The sequence below is a fragment of the Bombina bombina genome, chromosome 2 (genome assembly GCF_027579735.1).
Source record: "Bombina bombina isolate aBomBom1 chromosome 2, aBomBom1.pri, whole genome shotgun sequence".
NCBI classification, from domain to species: Eukaryota; Metazoa; Chordata; class Amphibia; order Anura; family Bombinatoridae; genus Bombina; species Bombina bombina.
In genome coordinates this window covers 930,418,349-930,438,006 of record NC_069500.1, presented here as the reverse complement: position 1 = coordinate 930,438,006, position 19,658 = coordinate 930,418,349, and the positions used below count along the sequence as shown (strand labels likewise).

The following is a 19,658-nucleotide window of genomic DNA, read 5'->3' as shown; positions in this document are numbered from 1 at the left end:
TGGAAGAACCACAAGTTTTCAAAGCTAAATTACTGGAAAAGCAGGCAAAATAAATATTGAAATAAGTTGCAAATTACTGAGATTTTTATGATTAGTTAACCATTTTATGGGGGGGGGATTAGGTTTTGACTGTAAAATCACTTTTCGTGATTTAGATATTGGTGCCCTATCAATAGTTTAAACTGTGGGATTTTTATAAATCCACTTCTGAGCATGAAAACAAAAAATTCTACTTCTCTTAATACACGGTTACACTGCTAACTTCAAATAAGCTGCCATCCTGGCATCTATCATATCCGTGAGAATGTTTGCTTAATATCTGCATGGATCATTGTGCACAGAGACTGAGCTAGCTTGCACTGTTTGGGTTTAAAATAGGTTAGTATTGAAGAAATTGTGCTTAGCGTTCACTAGATATATACTTAAAAAAAAAAAAAAAAAACACACATTCTGTTATTAGAATATTTTTTTATAGTGCGGACAGTCTATAAAATTTAGTGTTTGCTGTAAAACTTTTTTTACTATGATTTTCTTGTATTTAATTTTTGGAAAATGTTGCAACTTATAATAATAATTTGTATTACTTATTATTACTTATTCTTATTATTCTTATAAATAATTTAATAAATAAGATCACATGTAAAGTAAGTTTACAAATAGTCTTTAATCGTCGTGCCAGGTTACCAGGTAAACACATACGTTCTACATTATTGGGTCATTTGTATAATCTTTTAATGTTTTACACATAAAGATGATCCTTCAGATGTTTGTTGTTTTTTTTGTTTTTTTTTTCAAACAGAGAATGTATTTCATTTTTTTGTTTAAGTGTTCAGCTGTTGTCTACAAATGCATAAAATGGTATCTTATAATGCTTAGCCAATATAATATTCACTGATAAAATTAGTCATGTGAAACAATTGGAATAATATACGGCATAGGAATGTTTCTTATTATGCCATTTGACTGTTAAAGGGAATTTTTGTTGTTTTAAAAAATAGATTCTCCCTTTATTACCCATTCCCCAGTTTTGTATAACCATCACAGTTATATTAATACACTTTTATCTGTGATTCTCTGTGATTAACTTGTATCTAAGTATCTTCTGCCAGCCCCCTGATCACATGACATTCTATTTATTATCTATTGACTTTCATTTCTCCAACATAGGTGTGTCCGGTCCACGGCGTCATCCTTACTTGTGGGATATTCTCTTCCCCAACAGGAAATGGCAAAGAGCCCAGCAAAGCTGGTCACATGATCCCTCCTAGGCTCCGCCTTCCCCAGTCATTCTCTTTGCCGTTGTACAGGCAACATCTCCACGGAGATGGCTTAGAGTTTTTTGGTGTTTAACTGTAGTTTTTATTATTCAATCAAGAGTTTGTTATTTTAAAATAGTGCTGGTATGTACTATTTACTCTGAAACAGAAAAGAGATGAAGATTTCTGTTTGTAAGAGGAAAATGATTTTAGCAACCGTTACTAAAATCGATGGCTGTTTCCACACAGGACTGTTGAGAGGAATTAACTTCAGTTGGGGGAAACAGTGAGCAGACTTTTGCTGCTTGAGGTATGACACATTTCTAACAAGACGATGTAATGCTGGAAGCTGTCATTTTCCCTATGGGATCCGGTAAGCCATTTTTATTACATAAAGAAAAAAAGGGCTTCACAAGGGCTTTTAAGACTGTAGACATTTTCTGGGCTAAAACGATTTATATATAAGCATATTTTATACTCCATAGCCTTGAGGAATTATTTTAATCTTGGGAATTATGTAAAATAACCGGCAGGCACTGTATTGGACACCTTATTCTCTAGGGGCTTTCCCTAATCATAGGCAGAGTCTCATTTTCGCGCCTCTATTGCGCACTTGTTTTTGGGAAGCATGACATGCAGATGCATGTGTGAGGAGCTCTGATACATAGATAAGACTTTCTGAAGGCGTCATTTGGTATCGTATTCCCCTTTGGGCTTGGTTGGGTCTCAGCAAAGCAGATACCAGGGACTGTAAAGGGGTTAAATATAAAAACGGCTCCGGTTCCGTTATTTTAAGGGTTAAAGCTTCCAAATTTGGTGTGCAATACTTTTAAGGCTTTAAGACACTGTGGTGAAATTTTGGTGAATTTTGAACAATTCCTTCATACTTTTTCACATTTGCAGTAATAAAGTGTGTTCAGTTTAAAATTTAAAGTGACAGTAACGGTTTTATTTTAAAACGTTTTTTGTACTTTGTTATCAAGTTTATGCCTGTTTAACATGTCTGAACTACCAGATAGACTGTGTTCTGTATGTGGGGAAGCCAAGGTTCCTTCTCATTTAAATAGATGTGATTTATGTGACACAAAATTTAGAGAAAATGATGCCCAAGATGATTCCTCAAGTGAGGGGAGTAAGCATGGTACTGCATCATCCCCTCCTTCGTCTACACCAGTCTTGCCCACACAGGAGGCCCCTAGTACATCTAGTGCGCCAATACTCCTTACTATGCAACAATTAACGGCTGTAATGGATAATTCTATCGAAAACATTTTAGCCAAAATGCCCACTTATCAGCGAAAGCGCGACTGCTCTGTTTTAGAAAATACTGAAGAGCATGAGGACGCTGATGATATTGGTTCTGAAGTACCCCTACACCAGTCTGAGGGGGCCAGGGAGGTTTTGTCTGAGGGAGAAATTTCAGATTCAGGGAAAATTTCTCAACAAGCTGAACCTGATGTGATTACATTTAAATTTAAATTGGAACATCTCCGCGCTCTGCTTAAGGAGGTGTTATCTACTCTGGATGATTGTGAGAATTTGGTCATTCCAGAGAAATTAGGTAAAATGGACAAGTTCCTAGAGGTCCCGGGGCCCCCCGAAGCTTTTCCTATACCCAAGCGGGTGGCGGACATTGTAAATAAAGAATGGGAAATGCCCGGTATACCTTTCGTCCCTCCCCCCATATTTAAGAAATTGTTTCCTATGGTCGACCCCAGAAAGGACTTATGGCAGACAGTCCCCAAGGTCGAGGGGGCGGTTTCTACTCTAAACAAACGCACCACTATACCCATAGAAGATAGTTGTGCTTTCAAAGATCCTATGGATAAAAAATTAGAAGGTTTGCTTAAAAAGATGTTTGTTCAGCAAGGTTACCTTCTACAACCAATTTCATGCATTGTTCCTGTCACTACAGCAGCGTGTTTCTGGTTCGATGAACTAGAAAAGGCGCTCAATGAAAATTCTTCTTATGAGGAGATTATGGACAGAATTCATGCTCTCAAATTGGCTAATTCTTTCACCCTAGACGCCACTTTGCAATTGGCTAGGTTAGCGGCGAAAAATTCTGGTTTTGCTATTGTGGCGCGCAGAGCGCTTTGGCTAAAATCTTGGTCAGCGGATGCGTCTTCCAAGAACAAATTGCTTAACATTCCTTTCAAGGGGAAAACGCTGTTTGGCCCTGACTTGAAAGAGATTATTTCTGATATCACTGGGGGCAAGGGCCACGCCCTTCCTCAGGATAGGTCTTTCAAGGCCAAAAATAAACCTAATTTTCGTCCCTTTCGCAGAAACGGACCAGCCCCAAGTGCTACGTCCTCTAAGCAAGAGGGTAATACTTCTCAAGCCAAGCCAGCCTGGAGGCCAATGCAAGGCTGGAACAAAGGAAAGCAGGCCAAGAAACCTGCCACTGCTACCAAGACAGCATGAGATGTTGGCCCCCGATCCGGGACCGGATCTGGTGGGGGGCAGACTCTCTCTCTTCGCTCAGGCTTGGGCAAGAGATGTTCTGGATCCTTGGGCGCTAGAAATAGTCTCCCAAGGTTATCTTCTGGAATTCAAGGGGCTTCCCCCAAGGGGGAGGTTCCACAGGTCTCAATTGTCTTCAGACCACATAAAAAAACAGGCATTCTTACATTGTGTAGAAGACCTGTTAAAAATGGGAGTGATTCATCCTGTTCCATTAGGAGAACAAGGGATGGGGTTCTACTCCAATCTGTTCGTAGTTCCCAAAAAAGAGGGAACATTCAGACCAATCTTAGATCTCAAGATCCTAAACAAGTTTCTCAAGGTTCCATCGTTCAAAATGGAAACCATTCGAACAATTCTTCCTTCCATCCAGGAAGGTCAATTCATGACCACGGTGGATTTAAAGGATGCGTATCTACATATTCCTATCCACAAGGAACATCATCGGTTCCTAAGGTTCGCATTCCTGGACAAGCATTACCAGTTTGTGGCACTTCCGTTCGGATTAGCCACTGCTCCAAGAATTTTCACAAAGGTACTAGGGTCCCTTCTAGCGGTGCTAAGACCAAGGGGCATTGCAGTAGTACCTTACTTGGACGACATTCTGATTCAAGCGTCGTCCCTTCCACAAGCAAAGGCTCACACGGACATTGTCCTGGCCTTTCTCAGATCTCACGGGTGGAAAGTGAACGTAGAAAAAAGTTCTCTATCTCCGTCAACAAGGGTTCCCTTCTTGGGAACAATAATAGACTCCTTAGAAATGAGGATTTTTCTGACAGAGGCCAGAAAATCAAAACTTCTAAACTCTTGTCAAATACTTCATTCTGTTCCTCTTCCTTCCATAGCGCAGTGCATGGAAGTAATAGGTTTGATGGTAGCGGCAATGGACATAGTTCCTTTTGCGCGAATTCATCTAAGACCATTACAACTGTGCATGCTCAGTCAGTGGAATGGGGACTATACAGACTTGTCTCCGACGATACAAGTAGATCAGAGGACCAGAGATTCACTCAGTTGGTGGCTGTCCCTGGACAACCTGTCACAGGGGATGAGCTTCCGCAGACCAGAGTGGGTCATTGTCACGACCGACGCCAGTCTGGTGGGCTGGGGCGCGGTCTGGGGACCCCTGAAAGCGCAGGGTCTTTGGTCTCGGGAAGAATCTATTCTCCCGATAAATATTCTGGAACTGAGAGCGATATTCAATGCTCTCAAGGCTTGGCCTCAGCTAGCAAAGACCAAGTTCATACGGTTTCAATCAGACAACATGACGACTGTTGCGTACATCAACCATCAGGGGGGAACAAGGAGTTCCCTGGCGATGGAAGAAGTGACCAAAATCATTCAATGGGCGGAGACTCACTCCTGCCACTTGTCTGCAATCCACATTCCAGGAGTGGAAAACTGGGAAGCGGATTTTCTGAGTCGTCAGACATTTCATCCGGGGGAGTGGGAACTCCATCCGGAAATCTTTGCCCAAATCACTCAACTGTGGGGCATTCCAGACATGGATCTGATGGCCTCTCGTCAGAACTTCAAGGTTCCTTGCTACGGGTCCAGATCCAGGGATCCCAAGGCGACTCTAGTAGATGCACTAGTAGCACCTTGGACCTTCAAACTAGCTTATGTATTCCCGCCGTTTCCTCTCATCCCCAGGCTGGTAGCCAGGATCAATCAGGAGAGGGCATCGGTGATCTTGATAGCTCCTGCGTGGCCACGCAGGACTTGGTATGCAGACCTGGTGAATATGTCATCGGCTCCACCATGGAAGCTACCTTTGAGACGAGACCTTCTTGTTCAAGGTCCGTTCGAACATCCGAATCTGGTCTCACTCCAACTGACTGCTTGGAGATTGAACGCTTGATCTTATCAAAGCGAGGGTTCTCAGATTCTGTCATTGATACTCTTGTTCAGGCCAGAAAGCCTGTAACTAGAAAAATCTACCACAAAATATGGAAAAAATATATCTATTGGTGTGAATCTAAAGGATTCCCTTGGGACAAGATAAAAATTCCTAAGATTCTATCCTTTCTTCAAGAAGGTTTGGAGAAAGGATTATCTGCAAGTTCTTTGAAAGGACAGATTTCTGCCTTGTCTGTGTTACTTCACAAAAAGCTGGCAGCTGTGCCAGATGTTCAAGCCTTTGTTCAGGCTCTGGTTAGAATCAAGCCTGTTTACAAACCTTTGACTCCTCCTTGGAGTCTCAATTTAGTTCTTTCAGTTCTGCAGGGGGTTCCGTTTGAACCCTTACATTCCGTTGATATTAAGTTATTATCTTGGAAAGTTTTGTTTTTGGTTGCAATTTCTTCTGCTAGAAGAGTTTCAGAATTATCTGCTCTGCAGTGTTCTCCTCCTTATCTGGTGTTCCATGCAGATAAGGTGGTTCTGCGTTCTAAACCTGGTTTTCTTCCGAAAGTTGTTTCTAACAAAAACATTAACCAGGAGATAGTCGTGCCTTCTTTGTGTCCGAATCCAGTTTCAAAGAAGGAACGTTTGTTGCACAATTTGGATGTAGTTCGTGCTCTAAAATTCTATTTAGATGCTACAAAGGATTTTAGACAAACATCTTCCTTGTTTGTTGTTTATTCTGGTAAAAGGAGAGGTCAAAAAGCAACTTCTACCTCTCTCTCTTTTTGGATTAAAAGCATCATCAGATTGGCTTACGAGACTGCCGGACGGCAGCCTCCTGAAAGAATCACAGCTCATTCCACTAGGGCTGTGGCTTCCACATGGGCCTTCAAGAACGAGGCTTCTGTTGATCAGATATGTAAGGCAGCGACTTGGTCTTCACTGCACACTTTTACTAAGTTTTACAAATTTGATACTTTTGCTTCTTCTGAGGCTATTTTTGGGAGAAAGGTTTTGCAAGCCGTGGTGCCTTCCATCTAGGTGACCTGATTTGCTCCCTCCCTTCATCCGTGTCCTAAAGCTTTGGTATTGGTTCCCACAAGTAAGGATGACGCCGTGGACCGGACACACCTATGTTGGAGAAAACAGAATTTATGTTTACCTGATAAATTACTTTCTCCAACGGTGTGTCCGGTCCACGGCCCGCCCTGGTTTTTTAATCAGGTCTGATAATTTATTTTCTTTAACTACAGTCACCACGGTATCATATGGTTTCTCCTATGCAAATATTCCTCCTTTACGTCGGTCGAATGACTGGGGAAGGCGGAGCCTAGGAGGGATCATGTGACCAGCTTTGCTGGGCTCTTTGCCATTTCCTGTTGGGGAAGAGAATATCCCACAAGTAAGGATGACGCCGTGGACCGGACACACCGTTGGAGAAAGTAATTTATCAGGTAAACATAAATTCTGTTTTTAGCCAATTAGTGCAGTGTCTGCCACAAGCCACGGGCGTGATCACAATGCTATCTATATGGTTTACATGAACTAGCTCTCCCCTGTTGTGAAAAGCAAATAAAAAAGCAAGTGATAAGAGGCGACCTTCAAGGGCTTAGAAATTATCATATGAGCCTTCCTAGGTTTAGCTTTCAACTAAGAATACAAAAAAAACAAAGCAAAATTGGTGATAAAAGTAAATTGGAAAGTCGTTTAAAATTGCATGCTCTATCTGAAACATGAAAGTTTTTTTTAGATTTGACTTTAATGTAAAGTATGTGTAGTTAACCAATACTATAATATTATAATGTTCACCTTTCTTACATTATATTTTCTTTCTTTGTACCCAGAATTTTTTACAGATCTCAACAACGTTGTTTGCCGCCTGGCACTGAACAGCACTATGACGGAACTGGTACACTACACCAGGCAGGGTTTACAATGGCTGAGACTAGATTCAAGTACGACTTAAATAAAGCTGTAGGAGCCCTACCCTCTGAATGATCTTGCACTTTGGAAGCCCAGAGAATCTGAGATTTGGGTACAGTAATTTAAGGAATTTAATAGAACATTACATTATTTTGATCATGGGATCTGGTTTTGACTGGAAGCTTGTTGAACATTTTAGATTGCAGCAGGCATTGGACTCCTTGATGAAATGAAGGAAGCCCGGAAATAAATGATGCATTTTAAGCATTATAAAAAAAAAAAAAAAAAATATGAAAAAAGTGCAATGTATTACTGGAAAGGTCAGACATGTCAATGGTCTTTAAACATTTCTAAACCAAACCAGCACAAAAGGAATGTCTCATGGAACAATTTCAAGCCGAGAAATACATTTTGTGAAGTATATAAACAGTTTGCATTCATCACTAGAAGGACTGGAAGGATTGATATTATCTTACACAGAAAAGACTGGTTGCCAGTGAAAGCGAGGGAGATGATGATATATGGACAACACAATTGCCCCTATACAGCATTAATAAAGTACATTGTCTCAAAGGGGGAGGGATAAAACATGATAGAATAGGATTTAAATTTCTTTTTTTTTTTTTTTTTTTTTTTTTTTTAATGTACCCAGGTTCAATGCTTTGTGCCTTAGACCAAGATTCTAATAATCCTTTAACATCTGTCATGTTTTTCTTTCCCACCAGAGACCAGAACTGTTGCCAGGTGGGGGAGGGACAGGAGAAAATATTTTGTGGCATAGTGATATATTTATTATTTGACTTAAAATCAGATAAGTAAATTGTTTCCTGATTTCAATAAATTTTTATTTTTTTGCTGATCATGTTTTTCTAAACAAATCAGGTTACGTCATTGATTCTACATATTCACTTTGTCTAAATCAGATGTTGTTCAGAATGCACAGCTTTTGAGGTACAGCCGAGTCCTGCTATGCTTAAAAAGAGTAACTTTCTAGCCACCACTGATGTGATCTTGTATAATTTAAGTGAATACTCTATTCATAATCTTAATTTGTAAAAAAAAAAAAAATGCGCTTGTCTTGTACTCTTTTGGTAATATTGCTTGTTTACGTGTCTGTATCTGTCTTGGGTCTAAGTAATACCCCATCCCCCATAATTTTTATTTTCTTTATTGATAAAGAAATTATTTTATTTTTTTTTGAGAAAAAAATATTGTCCTCAGATGATGATAAAATTGTGTGTTTTTAGATAAATGGGAACATATCCGGGGGAGGGGGGGGGACCAATAGCATTCCCAGCTACTTAATTAAAATTTCCTTAGTGTAAGCGCAAATACCAATCGAAATATAGATCCATACTAGCGTTTCTCATCAATTTTATACACCCAGCTCCACATTACAAAACTGTCTTTTTCAGTTATAGCACTTCGCTAAATTGTATGTTACAGTAAAAAATAGGTCAGGCTGAAGAAACAGTGTTAAAGGCTGGTGTCATGATCAAAAACTTTGCATGTTCAAATCTATTTTAGTTTTGTATGTGTAACCTATCTTTCCATGAGGAGAGAGTACTTTTTTGTAAGTGAAGTCAGAAGATCACTTACAAAAACACATTTTAATCAATCAATTCGTTTTTGACTCAGGTCCTAATAAATTTACATAATGTCAGGATTTCTTGCACAGTTTGCCTAATCTAGCCACTGATTATAGATTTGCATAGGTTGAGCAATCCTCAGATTCAGGCCTTCTGATGTCACAACTGGAGTTTGGAACTGTTGGAGCCTTTTGATTGACTGTCATATAAAAGGGATTTAAAAATGACTTCATGATGACATCTAAATAAAGTGTTTTTTTTGCGTTTATTCCTCATTTGTGTAAAAAAAAAAAAAAGACTTTTAAAATTAATTTTTGCCTTTTAATCTTTAAAAAAAAATTAAATGTTTCCAATACTCCTCATACGGCACTGTGACTAAAGGCATTGCGACAGTAAGCACTGTTTACTCGCATTTGACCCCAGTGTACACATGGTTAGTGCCATTGATATCATGTGCTAGTCATTGGACTTGGGCAAGGGGCCAAATGCTTGTGAACATTGTAGTTGTTCATATTTTTGGTTTGCTTAGATGTATTATGCACTCTGTATACTGTCCTTTTTAAATAAAATAAAAAATCATGTTTAGTCAGCCACAATTGTTACGTGATGGTAATTTATGTATTGAAGGAAGTCCCTGAATCTTCTGTATATTTTTTTTTATAGCAGTTTAATTGTAGTTGTGCAAATTCCTGTTATTGAATTACATTTTAAATGTTTTATTTAACACCTGCCTCCCCCACTCCAGCCACTTTTTTTTTAAATTTTTTTTTATTGCATGCAGTATGGCTAGAATGTTGAGTGGCTAACAGTTTTTTAAATGTCATCTTCAGAAAAAAAGCTGTCTTGTAAACGGCGGCCAGATGGAGCGGGTTAAAAAATAATTCTAGGTTTAAATCAATAGCTGGAATCTACAATAGCACTTTATGAATTAAACTGCTAAAATACAGAGATTCTCGATCTTCTTTCAATACATAGCAAATTAACCAATGGTAAATGTGTACTGACTTTCCCAAATAGATTAAGGGCTCTATAATAAACGTACACATTTCTGTTCTTTTAGGCACCCCTCGAGTGTCGTACATAATAACTATAAAATATATATCTTGTTTATAAGATAGCATTCAGCCAGTCTGTATTTATTATGGTGAGGCAATCTTTGTTTGAGAAGTGAGAGGTAAAAAGATAATGATAAATAGACATGGGCATTGCGCATCTTAGTTAGCTGCCAAATGCAGGAGTAGACGGCTCTTTTTTTGGAGCCGAATTTATGATTTGTAAAAGATCAACACACTATGGTCTGGATTTACACAGATCTTGGTATAGTGATCTTCCACAAACACAAACCCTCTCCGAAAAGAGTCAAAATCTACGAGGGGCTGCCAACGTCTGCATTTCACAGCTAACAAAGCTGCCGAATGCCCATGTGTAATGAAAACAATAAAAAATATGGCAGAATATAGCCCCTTATGTTTTATGATAGTCATGGTACATCAGATTTAACATGATAAATTATAGCTTCCAATAAATTTGAAGTCAAATTCATTAGAATAATGTCCCATTTAAATTAAAAAGTGAGCAATGGTTTGAAATGATCGGTTAGAATTTTGCAGTAAGCATAGTAATTGTTTTATTTATTTTGGGGAGAAACATTAAGGAAACCTTGTAGCTAGCGTGGGTAAAATGCTTTATCCAGAGAAAAGTTTTTACGTCTGAAAATTGTTAGCAGCCTACAGAGTAATTTATGGTAAACAGACTTTATCCTTTTTCAGAATGTATTTAACATTTTCTTACAAATAGGTTAGCTAGCTTTCATGAATTAAATGTAGATTAAAGGGCATTTGTGTCTACAGAGCTCTTTGATTGTGAATGCAAATTTATAATTAGATAAATCTTTCCAAGATGTTTGTTGGAAGGTGTTTTATAGAGTGAATGAGTGTGCAGGTTTAGAATCTGTACCAGTTATGTATCTAAAAGAGTTATCATTTTGTTTGCATTTAATTTTTTAAAAGATCTTCATTGCCAGATTTTTTTCTTTTTAGATAATAATTTGCACATAATTTGACTTTATTGATCTCACTTTTTGCTAGAAAAAAAAATCTCCTATTCAAGTATTTATATTTATAAGATGTTTATTTTATATATACTATTTACAAAAAAAACCAATTTGTGATCTGCAGATAAAAATAGATGAATTTGGGTGGTTTTTATATGCCATATGTTCACGGTGGGGACATCTGTTTCTGCAAAAACATTCCTTTGCGGTCTACTTTTATTGAAAGTTGAGTACATCTTTGTTTTTAATAGCTCAAGATACAGGGAAAAAAGTGTAATGTAGACAAGAACATACAAAATTAGTGCTAATGGTAACAAATTCAAACTCACCGATCACCAAATTTATGTACCTTACTATTTAAATTGAGCAACAAATGTCTATGTTCAGTTTTTATAATGGTCCAATTTCTAGCTATAACAGTATTATATATAGATATAGTGTAACATTTTGACAGTGGGCTATTGTACCTTTTAATCTGTAAGATTTGAATGAATATTTAGTCTACAGTAACAATGTCATTTTACCGTAGGCAGAAATATTTTGTGTTTTTCCACTAATGAGTTGCCAATTGTATGTCTATCTCATAGACCTCAATAGAGCAGTACTCTCTTCTCTTGTTTTGTGTGCAATGGAAATCATAGCATGCCAAACTCAACCCCCACAAATACTGAACTAGCTGTGTATCTACCGGTGCTTATTGGATCAGAGGCAGATTCCACACGAGAGCAGCAGTGCTCTGTGGTTCTCAAGCAGTACTTTAACTATGTGTAGCACCATTTGGGGGGGTTAAATGCATAGCTTTGCAACATCACTAGTAATTAAATGACATCTAATTAATTAGAGCATGTCATTTTATTACTAAAATGGCCTCCTTAATAAACACATGGAAGTGATGCTTTAAGTCAAATGCATCACTTCCAGTTCTATGACTGTAACTTGGCCATTAAATTGTGCATGTCCTGTTCTTAGAATAGTTTAAATATCATATTTTACTTTACAGTCTCTGTCTCTAGTTTTATTTTTTAATTTTGATCAATTAAATGTAAGTACATAATCTCAGTTGGTTTCTTGATAAGTGCATGACAACTACATTCTGTTTAGAGAACAAATATCTGCAGACAAAATTGGAAGGAAGCAAAAAGTTTACTCATTGTGAATTCCATGTAATCTTCTGGACTGTAATATGGCAAATTATTAAGACACTGAAGTCCAAATGTTTTTACTTATGTATTAAAACAAGCATATTTTAGCATTCCAAAAAAAGTTCAGTGAAGAATATTCATAAATACACTGGATATATATATATATATATATATATAACAGCAGGCAGGCCAGCACTCACGATTAACATTTCATCCACCCAGGGTGCTTCCACGGTATTGATAGTAGTAAAGAATGGGGATACACTCGCCAGGATTTCCAAAGTTACCTTTAATGTCACAGTGTTCTCGGGTGGCATTATAAAGTAACTGGGTGGGGGCTGTGCTATCCAGAGCACAAATTACATAATTTAACATAAATGTAATGATAATTTGTGCAATTAACATTGAACATTGTTAATATGAGCTAATTTTAGCTTAATATTGGCTAAAACGTTAGCTGGGTGGTCTGTAAAATCAGCGGGGTGGTGCACCCATTAAAAAGGCTCCTTGGGAAAACTCTGAGATTATGTATAAAAATAATGGAGGAAAAAGATCTAGACAGACAATTTGGTCTTCAATGTACTTCTAGCTGCACATTTTTGGAATGCACTAACTAGACCAGTAATACTACTATGGTTTGCATAAAACACTAACTGTGTTGGTAATATGGTGATACATGACACATTCAGTGGTTGGCTATGAAACTATAGAACATCACTAGGACTGTAACGATAAACTGGTGACCAGCTGTACCCCAAATTAGGTTCTGGACATTGCACACCCTCTTTGTATGCAAATTGTCATTATCACCTCTTATTTACATCTGACAACCTATTCATAGTTGCTTGGTCTTTTAGAAAGTTTCTTGACTTGTATAATCAATTAAAGAGTCCGTAATGAGATATCAAACATTAAAACTTCATTTTTTTTTCTTCATTCTTGCGGACCTGTATTGCACAACATAAGGAAAAAAGCAGTATGGATGAAAAACCAACAGATACACAGTGCCTTAAGGTTTAAACTTCAGGGATTAATCAATGATGATCAGAAATATACTCTTCTTAGCCCGTAATAAATTATATCAGACATTCTCAAACTTGGCCCTCCAGAGGTTTTGGAACTACATTGCCCATGATGCTCAGCCAGCATATCAGCTGGCTGAGCATCATGGGAAATGTGGTTCCAAAAACCTCTGGAGCGCCAAATTTGAGGATGTCTGAATTATATAGTATTACATCTGTCAAACAAACCACTGCAACTCTGGCATTTCTTAGTAACAGATTTCCAGACCTCCTCACACAAGTTTAGCATGTTATTATTTCCTGCTTGTGTGAGCTAATATTTCTTTAATTCTGTCAACAGCCAAAATGTATTGACACATACAATATTAAATTTTTTTTTAAAATAATTTCCATGTCAAAATTTAACTATAATTTGATGGTATTTATTAATGGAATTCTCACCAACTGAAAAGAAAGATGGCCGACTCCTTATTTCATATTATAATGATTGTAATATTAATAATATATATATGTGCAATGGGAAGATGTGCAAAGGAACCATTAATGGAGCTAAGTGGTGTATTTTTAACTACTTTCTGGAATAAATCATCATTCTATGGCTTATGTCAATAATTCTTTAGCTGCCTTGTACAGTTCTTTACGGTGAGAGAGACTGAACAGACCTGTGATTTTTCGTTTGTTTTCTTTTATTTAAAGAAAAAAAGTCTATGTGAAATCTCTTTCCAAAGAATCTGTGCCACTGATATTTTGTTCATTCTATTGTCAAATATAAGGATAATTTGCTGTAAAGAACATAAAAAGGAACATATGATTTATTCTTTTTTTGGCAAGAATTAAGCTGTAAATAAAATATCAAATATATTTATATGAATTGTTTCCTTTTATTCTTTGTGTATTTATATCAAACGACTCGTTTTTTTTTTTTTTTTAAAAAAGGGGCTTGCGTCTTCCTTCTTTCTGTTTTATCGCCTTCGTATTAAGATATCTGCAAATCTTAAAGGGACATAAAACACATTTTTTCTTTGATTCAGAGCATACAAATTTTAAACAACTTTCCAATTTACTTCTATTATCAAAATGTCTCGTTATCCTTTGTTGAAAAGCAGAAAGGTAAATTCAGCAGAGTGCACGTGTTTGGAGCACTGTATGATAGCAGTTTTGCAAGAATGTTATGCATTAGCAAGAGCACTAGATATCAGAACTATTTCCTGTTATGTAGTGCTCCAGATATGTGCACGATGCCTATCTAGATATCTTTTTAAACAAAGAATAACATGAAAACAAACCAAATTTGATATTAGATGTTAATTGGAAACTGTTTATTTTGCCCCTTTTCTCTGTAATTTAAGAAATTGTCTGAGAAAATAAGTGACCATTGAAAAGCAATTACAGTTAATCTCTTCTACAAAATCTGCCAATTATGTTAATCTATTGGAAGGCTGTAGAAAAATGTAATTGCATTGTTTTCTGTTCCTTTAAAGGGACACTCAAATCATAATTAAACTTTTATTATATAGATAGAGCACACAATTTTAAACAAATTTGCAATTATCTTCTATTATCTAAATGTGAACTTTTTTTTATATATATATATAAACCCTTTCTGAGGCACGAGCAACTACTGAGCATGTGCAAGATACACAGAATATACGTGCATTTGTGATTGACTGATGGTTGTCACATGATGCAATGGGAGAGAAAATAAAACTAACTTTAAAATGTGCTAGAAAGAAATCTACTGCTCATATGAAAACTCAATCTAAGTGCTTTTTGCATTGTCTTTTTATTATGCATTCACTGATTGTGATATTCTGCTGTGTTTGGTGGCTCTTTAAAGAACTATTAAATATAGTAGCAGAATTGCACAAGTGCGTAAAAAAACACTTTAGCAATATATATTTTTTAAAGTTTTTTTAGACAAATTTCAACGTTCATTTTAATTTGCCGGCCCCCTGTATTATGTGACAGCCATCAGCCAATTACAGACTCCTATGTATACACTGAACTCTTGTCCATGCTCAGTAGTACCTGGTGCCTCAAAGTGTGCATATAAAGACTGAACAATTTGACAATGGAAGCAAATTTTAAAGGGACAGTATCCTCAAATTTTCATATAACTGCATATAATAGACACTGATATAAAGAATATGCACAGATACTGATCTAAAAATCCAATATAAAACAGTTTAAAAATGTACTTGGAAGCTCCCAATTTAGCACTGTTGATGATGTTGGGCTGAGACGCCCACTGAAAGGAGCTGAGATGAGAAAGCAGGAAGAACAGACCCACCCCTCAGCCAATCAAGTTTTATTTTTTTATTTATGTGTGTATATATATATATATATATATATATATATATACACACAGTATCCCACAAAAGTGAGTACACCCCTCCCATTTTTGTAAATACTTTATATATTTTCATGTGACAACACTGAAACAATGTAAAGAAGTGAGTGTTACAACAAAAAGAGCAAAGATCACACTGCGCTGGGTTTAATTTACTTATATGCCAATAGGTTAAACGGAGGATTCCCCAAACTCCAAGCAAATAACTAGAAAATACACAGTGAAGTCCTAAAAGAAACTAAACTGTTGAAACCCTGGCGCTGTTAAAAAACAGCTTAAATAAGTAAAATATGAATAATATATATCACCAGTATATCAGATTATATAGTCTAAAATCACAAAGAATCAGATCGTGGAAAAACAAATCGCTATGAGAATTGTGTCAAAAAATGGTTACAAATGTTTATTAAGACAATGAGTTAAACATAGAAACATATAACTAACAATTTTAAAACCTTAGATGCACTGATCAGGCACTTAAAATAGCATAGTATCATAAAAAATAAAAGAAAAAATAATAAAAATAAAGATGCGAATAAAATACAATCTAATTCCCTATATGTAAATTCTAAACACAGGAAAGACAAACATGTATGTTTGGAAGGCTACCAGAATAATGATCCCAGAGGAGCTTTCAAAATGGAAACCGGATCAGCTGGAGGTATGAACGGTCTGGAGCTGAAATGAGATCAAGACCCACATCAAAGACAGGAAAAGAGCCACAAAATTAAGGTGGTCACTTTTACTTACACCATAACGGTTCTCTGTAGTCTCCGGCTCTTTTTTCTTTTTCTCTGGTGTATGCCCGATAGTCACTGCGGTCATCTTTTTCCAAACAGCGTATTTTCTCTCATCAAAAAGGCAGGACGGCTTAGAAGGGCAGCAATCTCAGTCGGCCGTAATTTCGTCAAGTACACCTGTGACACAGGTGTATTGGTGGGCGGAGCAACCGTTTCAGCCCGTTCTGGGCCTTTGTCAAGCTCCTGTTGTGTAAAACGCCCGGTCTTTTAAACCGTCAGCACTTTTTCTGATTGGCTGCAATCGATCGTAAGCAGCTCACTCTGATTAAAAGATATATATATATATATATACAGATAAGTTTACCTTATGCACTACAAATGTCACACCGTAACAGAAAACAGCCTCAATATGAGCAGTTATATGATAGCATATAGCAGTTCTTTTAAAATCTCATGCCATCTCGTAATTTAAAGGGACAGTACTTGCATATAGTGTGCACAAACTATAAAAAAAACAAAAAAAAACTGGATATTAAATAGAAATAAGCATAAAAACTAAAGTAAAAAATTACATGTAATATTCACATGTAAATAAAATAGAAAAATTATGAAAATAACTAAAATAAAATAATAACTCAGTGCCTTTATATCCATCTATGACACATCTCTCCAATATACACCAAAACACTAGATAAATAGGTGAACTTCATATTGAGGCTGTTTTCTGTTACGGTGTGACATTTGTAGTGCATAAGGTAAACTTATCTGTATATATATCTTTTAATCAGAGTGAGCTGCTTACGATCGATACTTGTATTTACATTTCTATGGCGGCTATGTAAAGAGAATTGACTGTCTGATTTAAAATTGAGTTGCAGCCAATCAGAAAAAGTGCTGATGGTTTAAAAGACCGGGCGTTTTACACAACAGGAGCTTGACAAAGGCCCAGAACGGGCTGAAACGCGTTGCTCCGCCCACCAATACCTGTGTCACAGGTGTACTTGACGAAATTATGGCCGACTGAGATTGCTGCCCTTCTAAGCCGTCCTGCCTTTTTGATGAGAGAAAACACGCTGTTTGGAAAAAGAGGACCGCGGTGACTATCGGGCATACACCAGAGAAAAAGAAAAAAGAGCCTACAGAGAACCGTTATGGTGTAAGTAAAAGTGAACACCTTAATTTTGTGGCTCTTTTCCTGTCTTTGATGTGGGTCTTGATCTCATTTCAGCTCCAGACCGTTCATACCTCCAGCTGATCCGGTTTCCATATTGACTGCTCCTCTGGGATCATTATTCTGGCAGCCTTTCAAACATACATGTTTGTCTTTCCTGTGTTTAGAATTTACATATAGGGAATTATATTGTATTTTATTCGCATCTTTATTTTTATTTTTATTATTTTTTCTTTTATTTTTTATGATACTATGCTATTTTAAGTGCCTGATCAGTGCATCTAAGGTTTTAAAATTGTTAGTTATATGTTTCTATGTTTAACTCATTGTCTTAATAAACATTTGTAACCATTTTTTGACACAATTCTCATAGCAAATTGTTTCTCCACGATCTGATTCTTTGTGATTTTAGACTATATAATCTGATATACTGGTGATATATATTATTCATATTATTTTACTTATTTAAGCTGTTTTTCAAAAGAAGTGAGTGTGCAGCCTGTATAACAGTGTAAATTTGCTTTCCCCTCAAAATAACTCAACACACAGCCATTAAGGTGTGAATGGGGAGCAGGTGTGTTAAATTTGGTGTTAGCGCTCTCACACTCTCTTACTGGTCACTGGAAGTTCAACATGGCAAAGAACTCTCTGAGGATCTGACAAAAAAGAACTGTTGCTCTACATAAAGATGGCCTAGGCTATAAGGAGTTTGCCGAAACCCTAAAGCTGAGCTGCAGCACAGTGGGCAAGACCATACAGCGGTTTCACATGACAGGTTCCACTCAGAACAGGCCTCGCTATGGTCGACAGAAGAAGTTGTGTGCACATACTCAGCGTCATATTCAGAGGTTGTCTTTGGGAAATAGTCGTATGAGTGCTGCCAGCATTGCTGCAGAGGTTGAAGGGGGGGGGGGGGGGTCAGCCTGTCGGTGCTCAAACAGTTTGCTGTAGATGAGCAGACTAAGGACATGGATTACTGGAACCATGTCCTGTGGTCCAATGAGACCAAGATAAACTTATTTGGTTCAGATGGTGTCAAACGTGTGTGGCGACAACCACGTGAGGAGTACAAAGGCAAGTGTGTCTTGCCTACAGTCAAGCATGGTGGTGGGAGTGTCATGGTCTGGCCCTGCATGAGTGCTGCCGGCACTGGAGATCTACAGTTCGAGGGAACCATGAATGCCAACATGTACTGTGACATACTGAAGCGGAGCATGATCCCCCTCCCTTCAGAGACTGGGCCGCAGGGCAGTATTCCAACATAACGACCCCAAACACTCCTCCAAGATGACCACTGCCTTGCTAAAGAAGCTGAGGGTAAAAGTGATGGACTGGCCAAGCATGTCTCCAGACCTAAACCCTATTGAGCATCTGTGGGGCATTCTCAAGCGGAAGGTGAGGGAGTGCAAGATCTCTAACATGCACCAGCTCCATGATATCGTCATGGAAGAGGACTCCAGTGGCAACCTGTGAAGCTCTGGTGAACTCCATGCCCAAGAGGGTTAAGGCAGTGCTGGAAAATAGGGGGCCACACAAAATATTGACACTTTGGGCCCAATTTGGACATTTCCACTTAGGGGTGTACTCACTTTTGTGGCCAACAGTTAAGACATGGCTGTGTGTTGAGTTATTTTGGAGAGAACAGCAAATTTATACTTATACAGGCTGTTCACTCACTACTTTACATTGTAGCAAAGTGTCATTTCTTTAGTGTTGTCGCATAAAAAGATATAATAAAATATTTACAAAAATGTGAGGGGTGTACTCACTTTTGTGGGATACTGTGTGTATATATATATATATATATATATATATATATATAATCCTTTTTTTTTTTTTTTTTAATCTTGCACACTTGGAGCATGCAAATCCAAAGATGGCAGTGCTTCTCAATTAGTCATAGAGAATATACACAGTGGGATCATAATACTGTTTAGATATATTAAGCTAATCTATCATTAAAGTGTGTTTTCCTTTGAGTTTATATTAACATAATCCTGAGCAGATGCAGACTCTAACTCTGTCTAGATTTGGCACATAATGACAAATATTTTAACCCTCTACCATTCATTATACTGCAGTCTACCACCATCACAGTTTT

The 19,658-nt window shown here is 37.3% G+C and overlaps 1 protein-coding gene across 3 annotated transcripts in view; it reads left to right on the top strand.

Annotated features, from left to right (window-relative positions):
- The window catches only part of AFF1 (ALF transcription elongation factor 1), a 349,069-nt gene extending 334,908 nt beyond the window's left edge, over window positions 1–14,161 (top strand). For all 3 annotated transcript variants that reach the window (XM_053703375.1, XM_053703376.1, XM_053703378.1), the window contains one exon: window positions 7,412–14,161. In XM_053703375.1, coding sequence (XP_053559350.1) covers window positions 7,412–7,533 — 122 coding nt within the window. In that variant the 3' untranslated portion in view covers window positions 7,534–14,161. The remainder of the gene's footprint in view (window positions 1–7,411) is intronic.
- The last annotated feature ends 5,497 nt before the right edge of the window (window positions 14,162–19,658 follow it).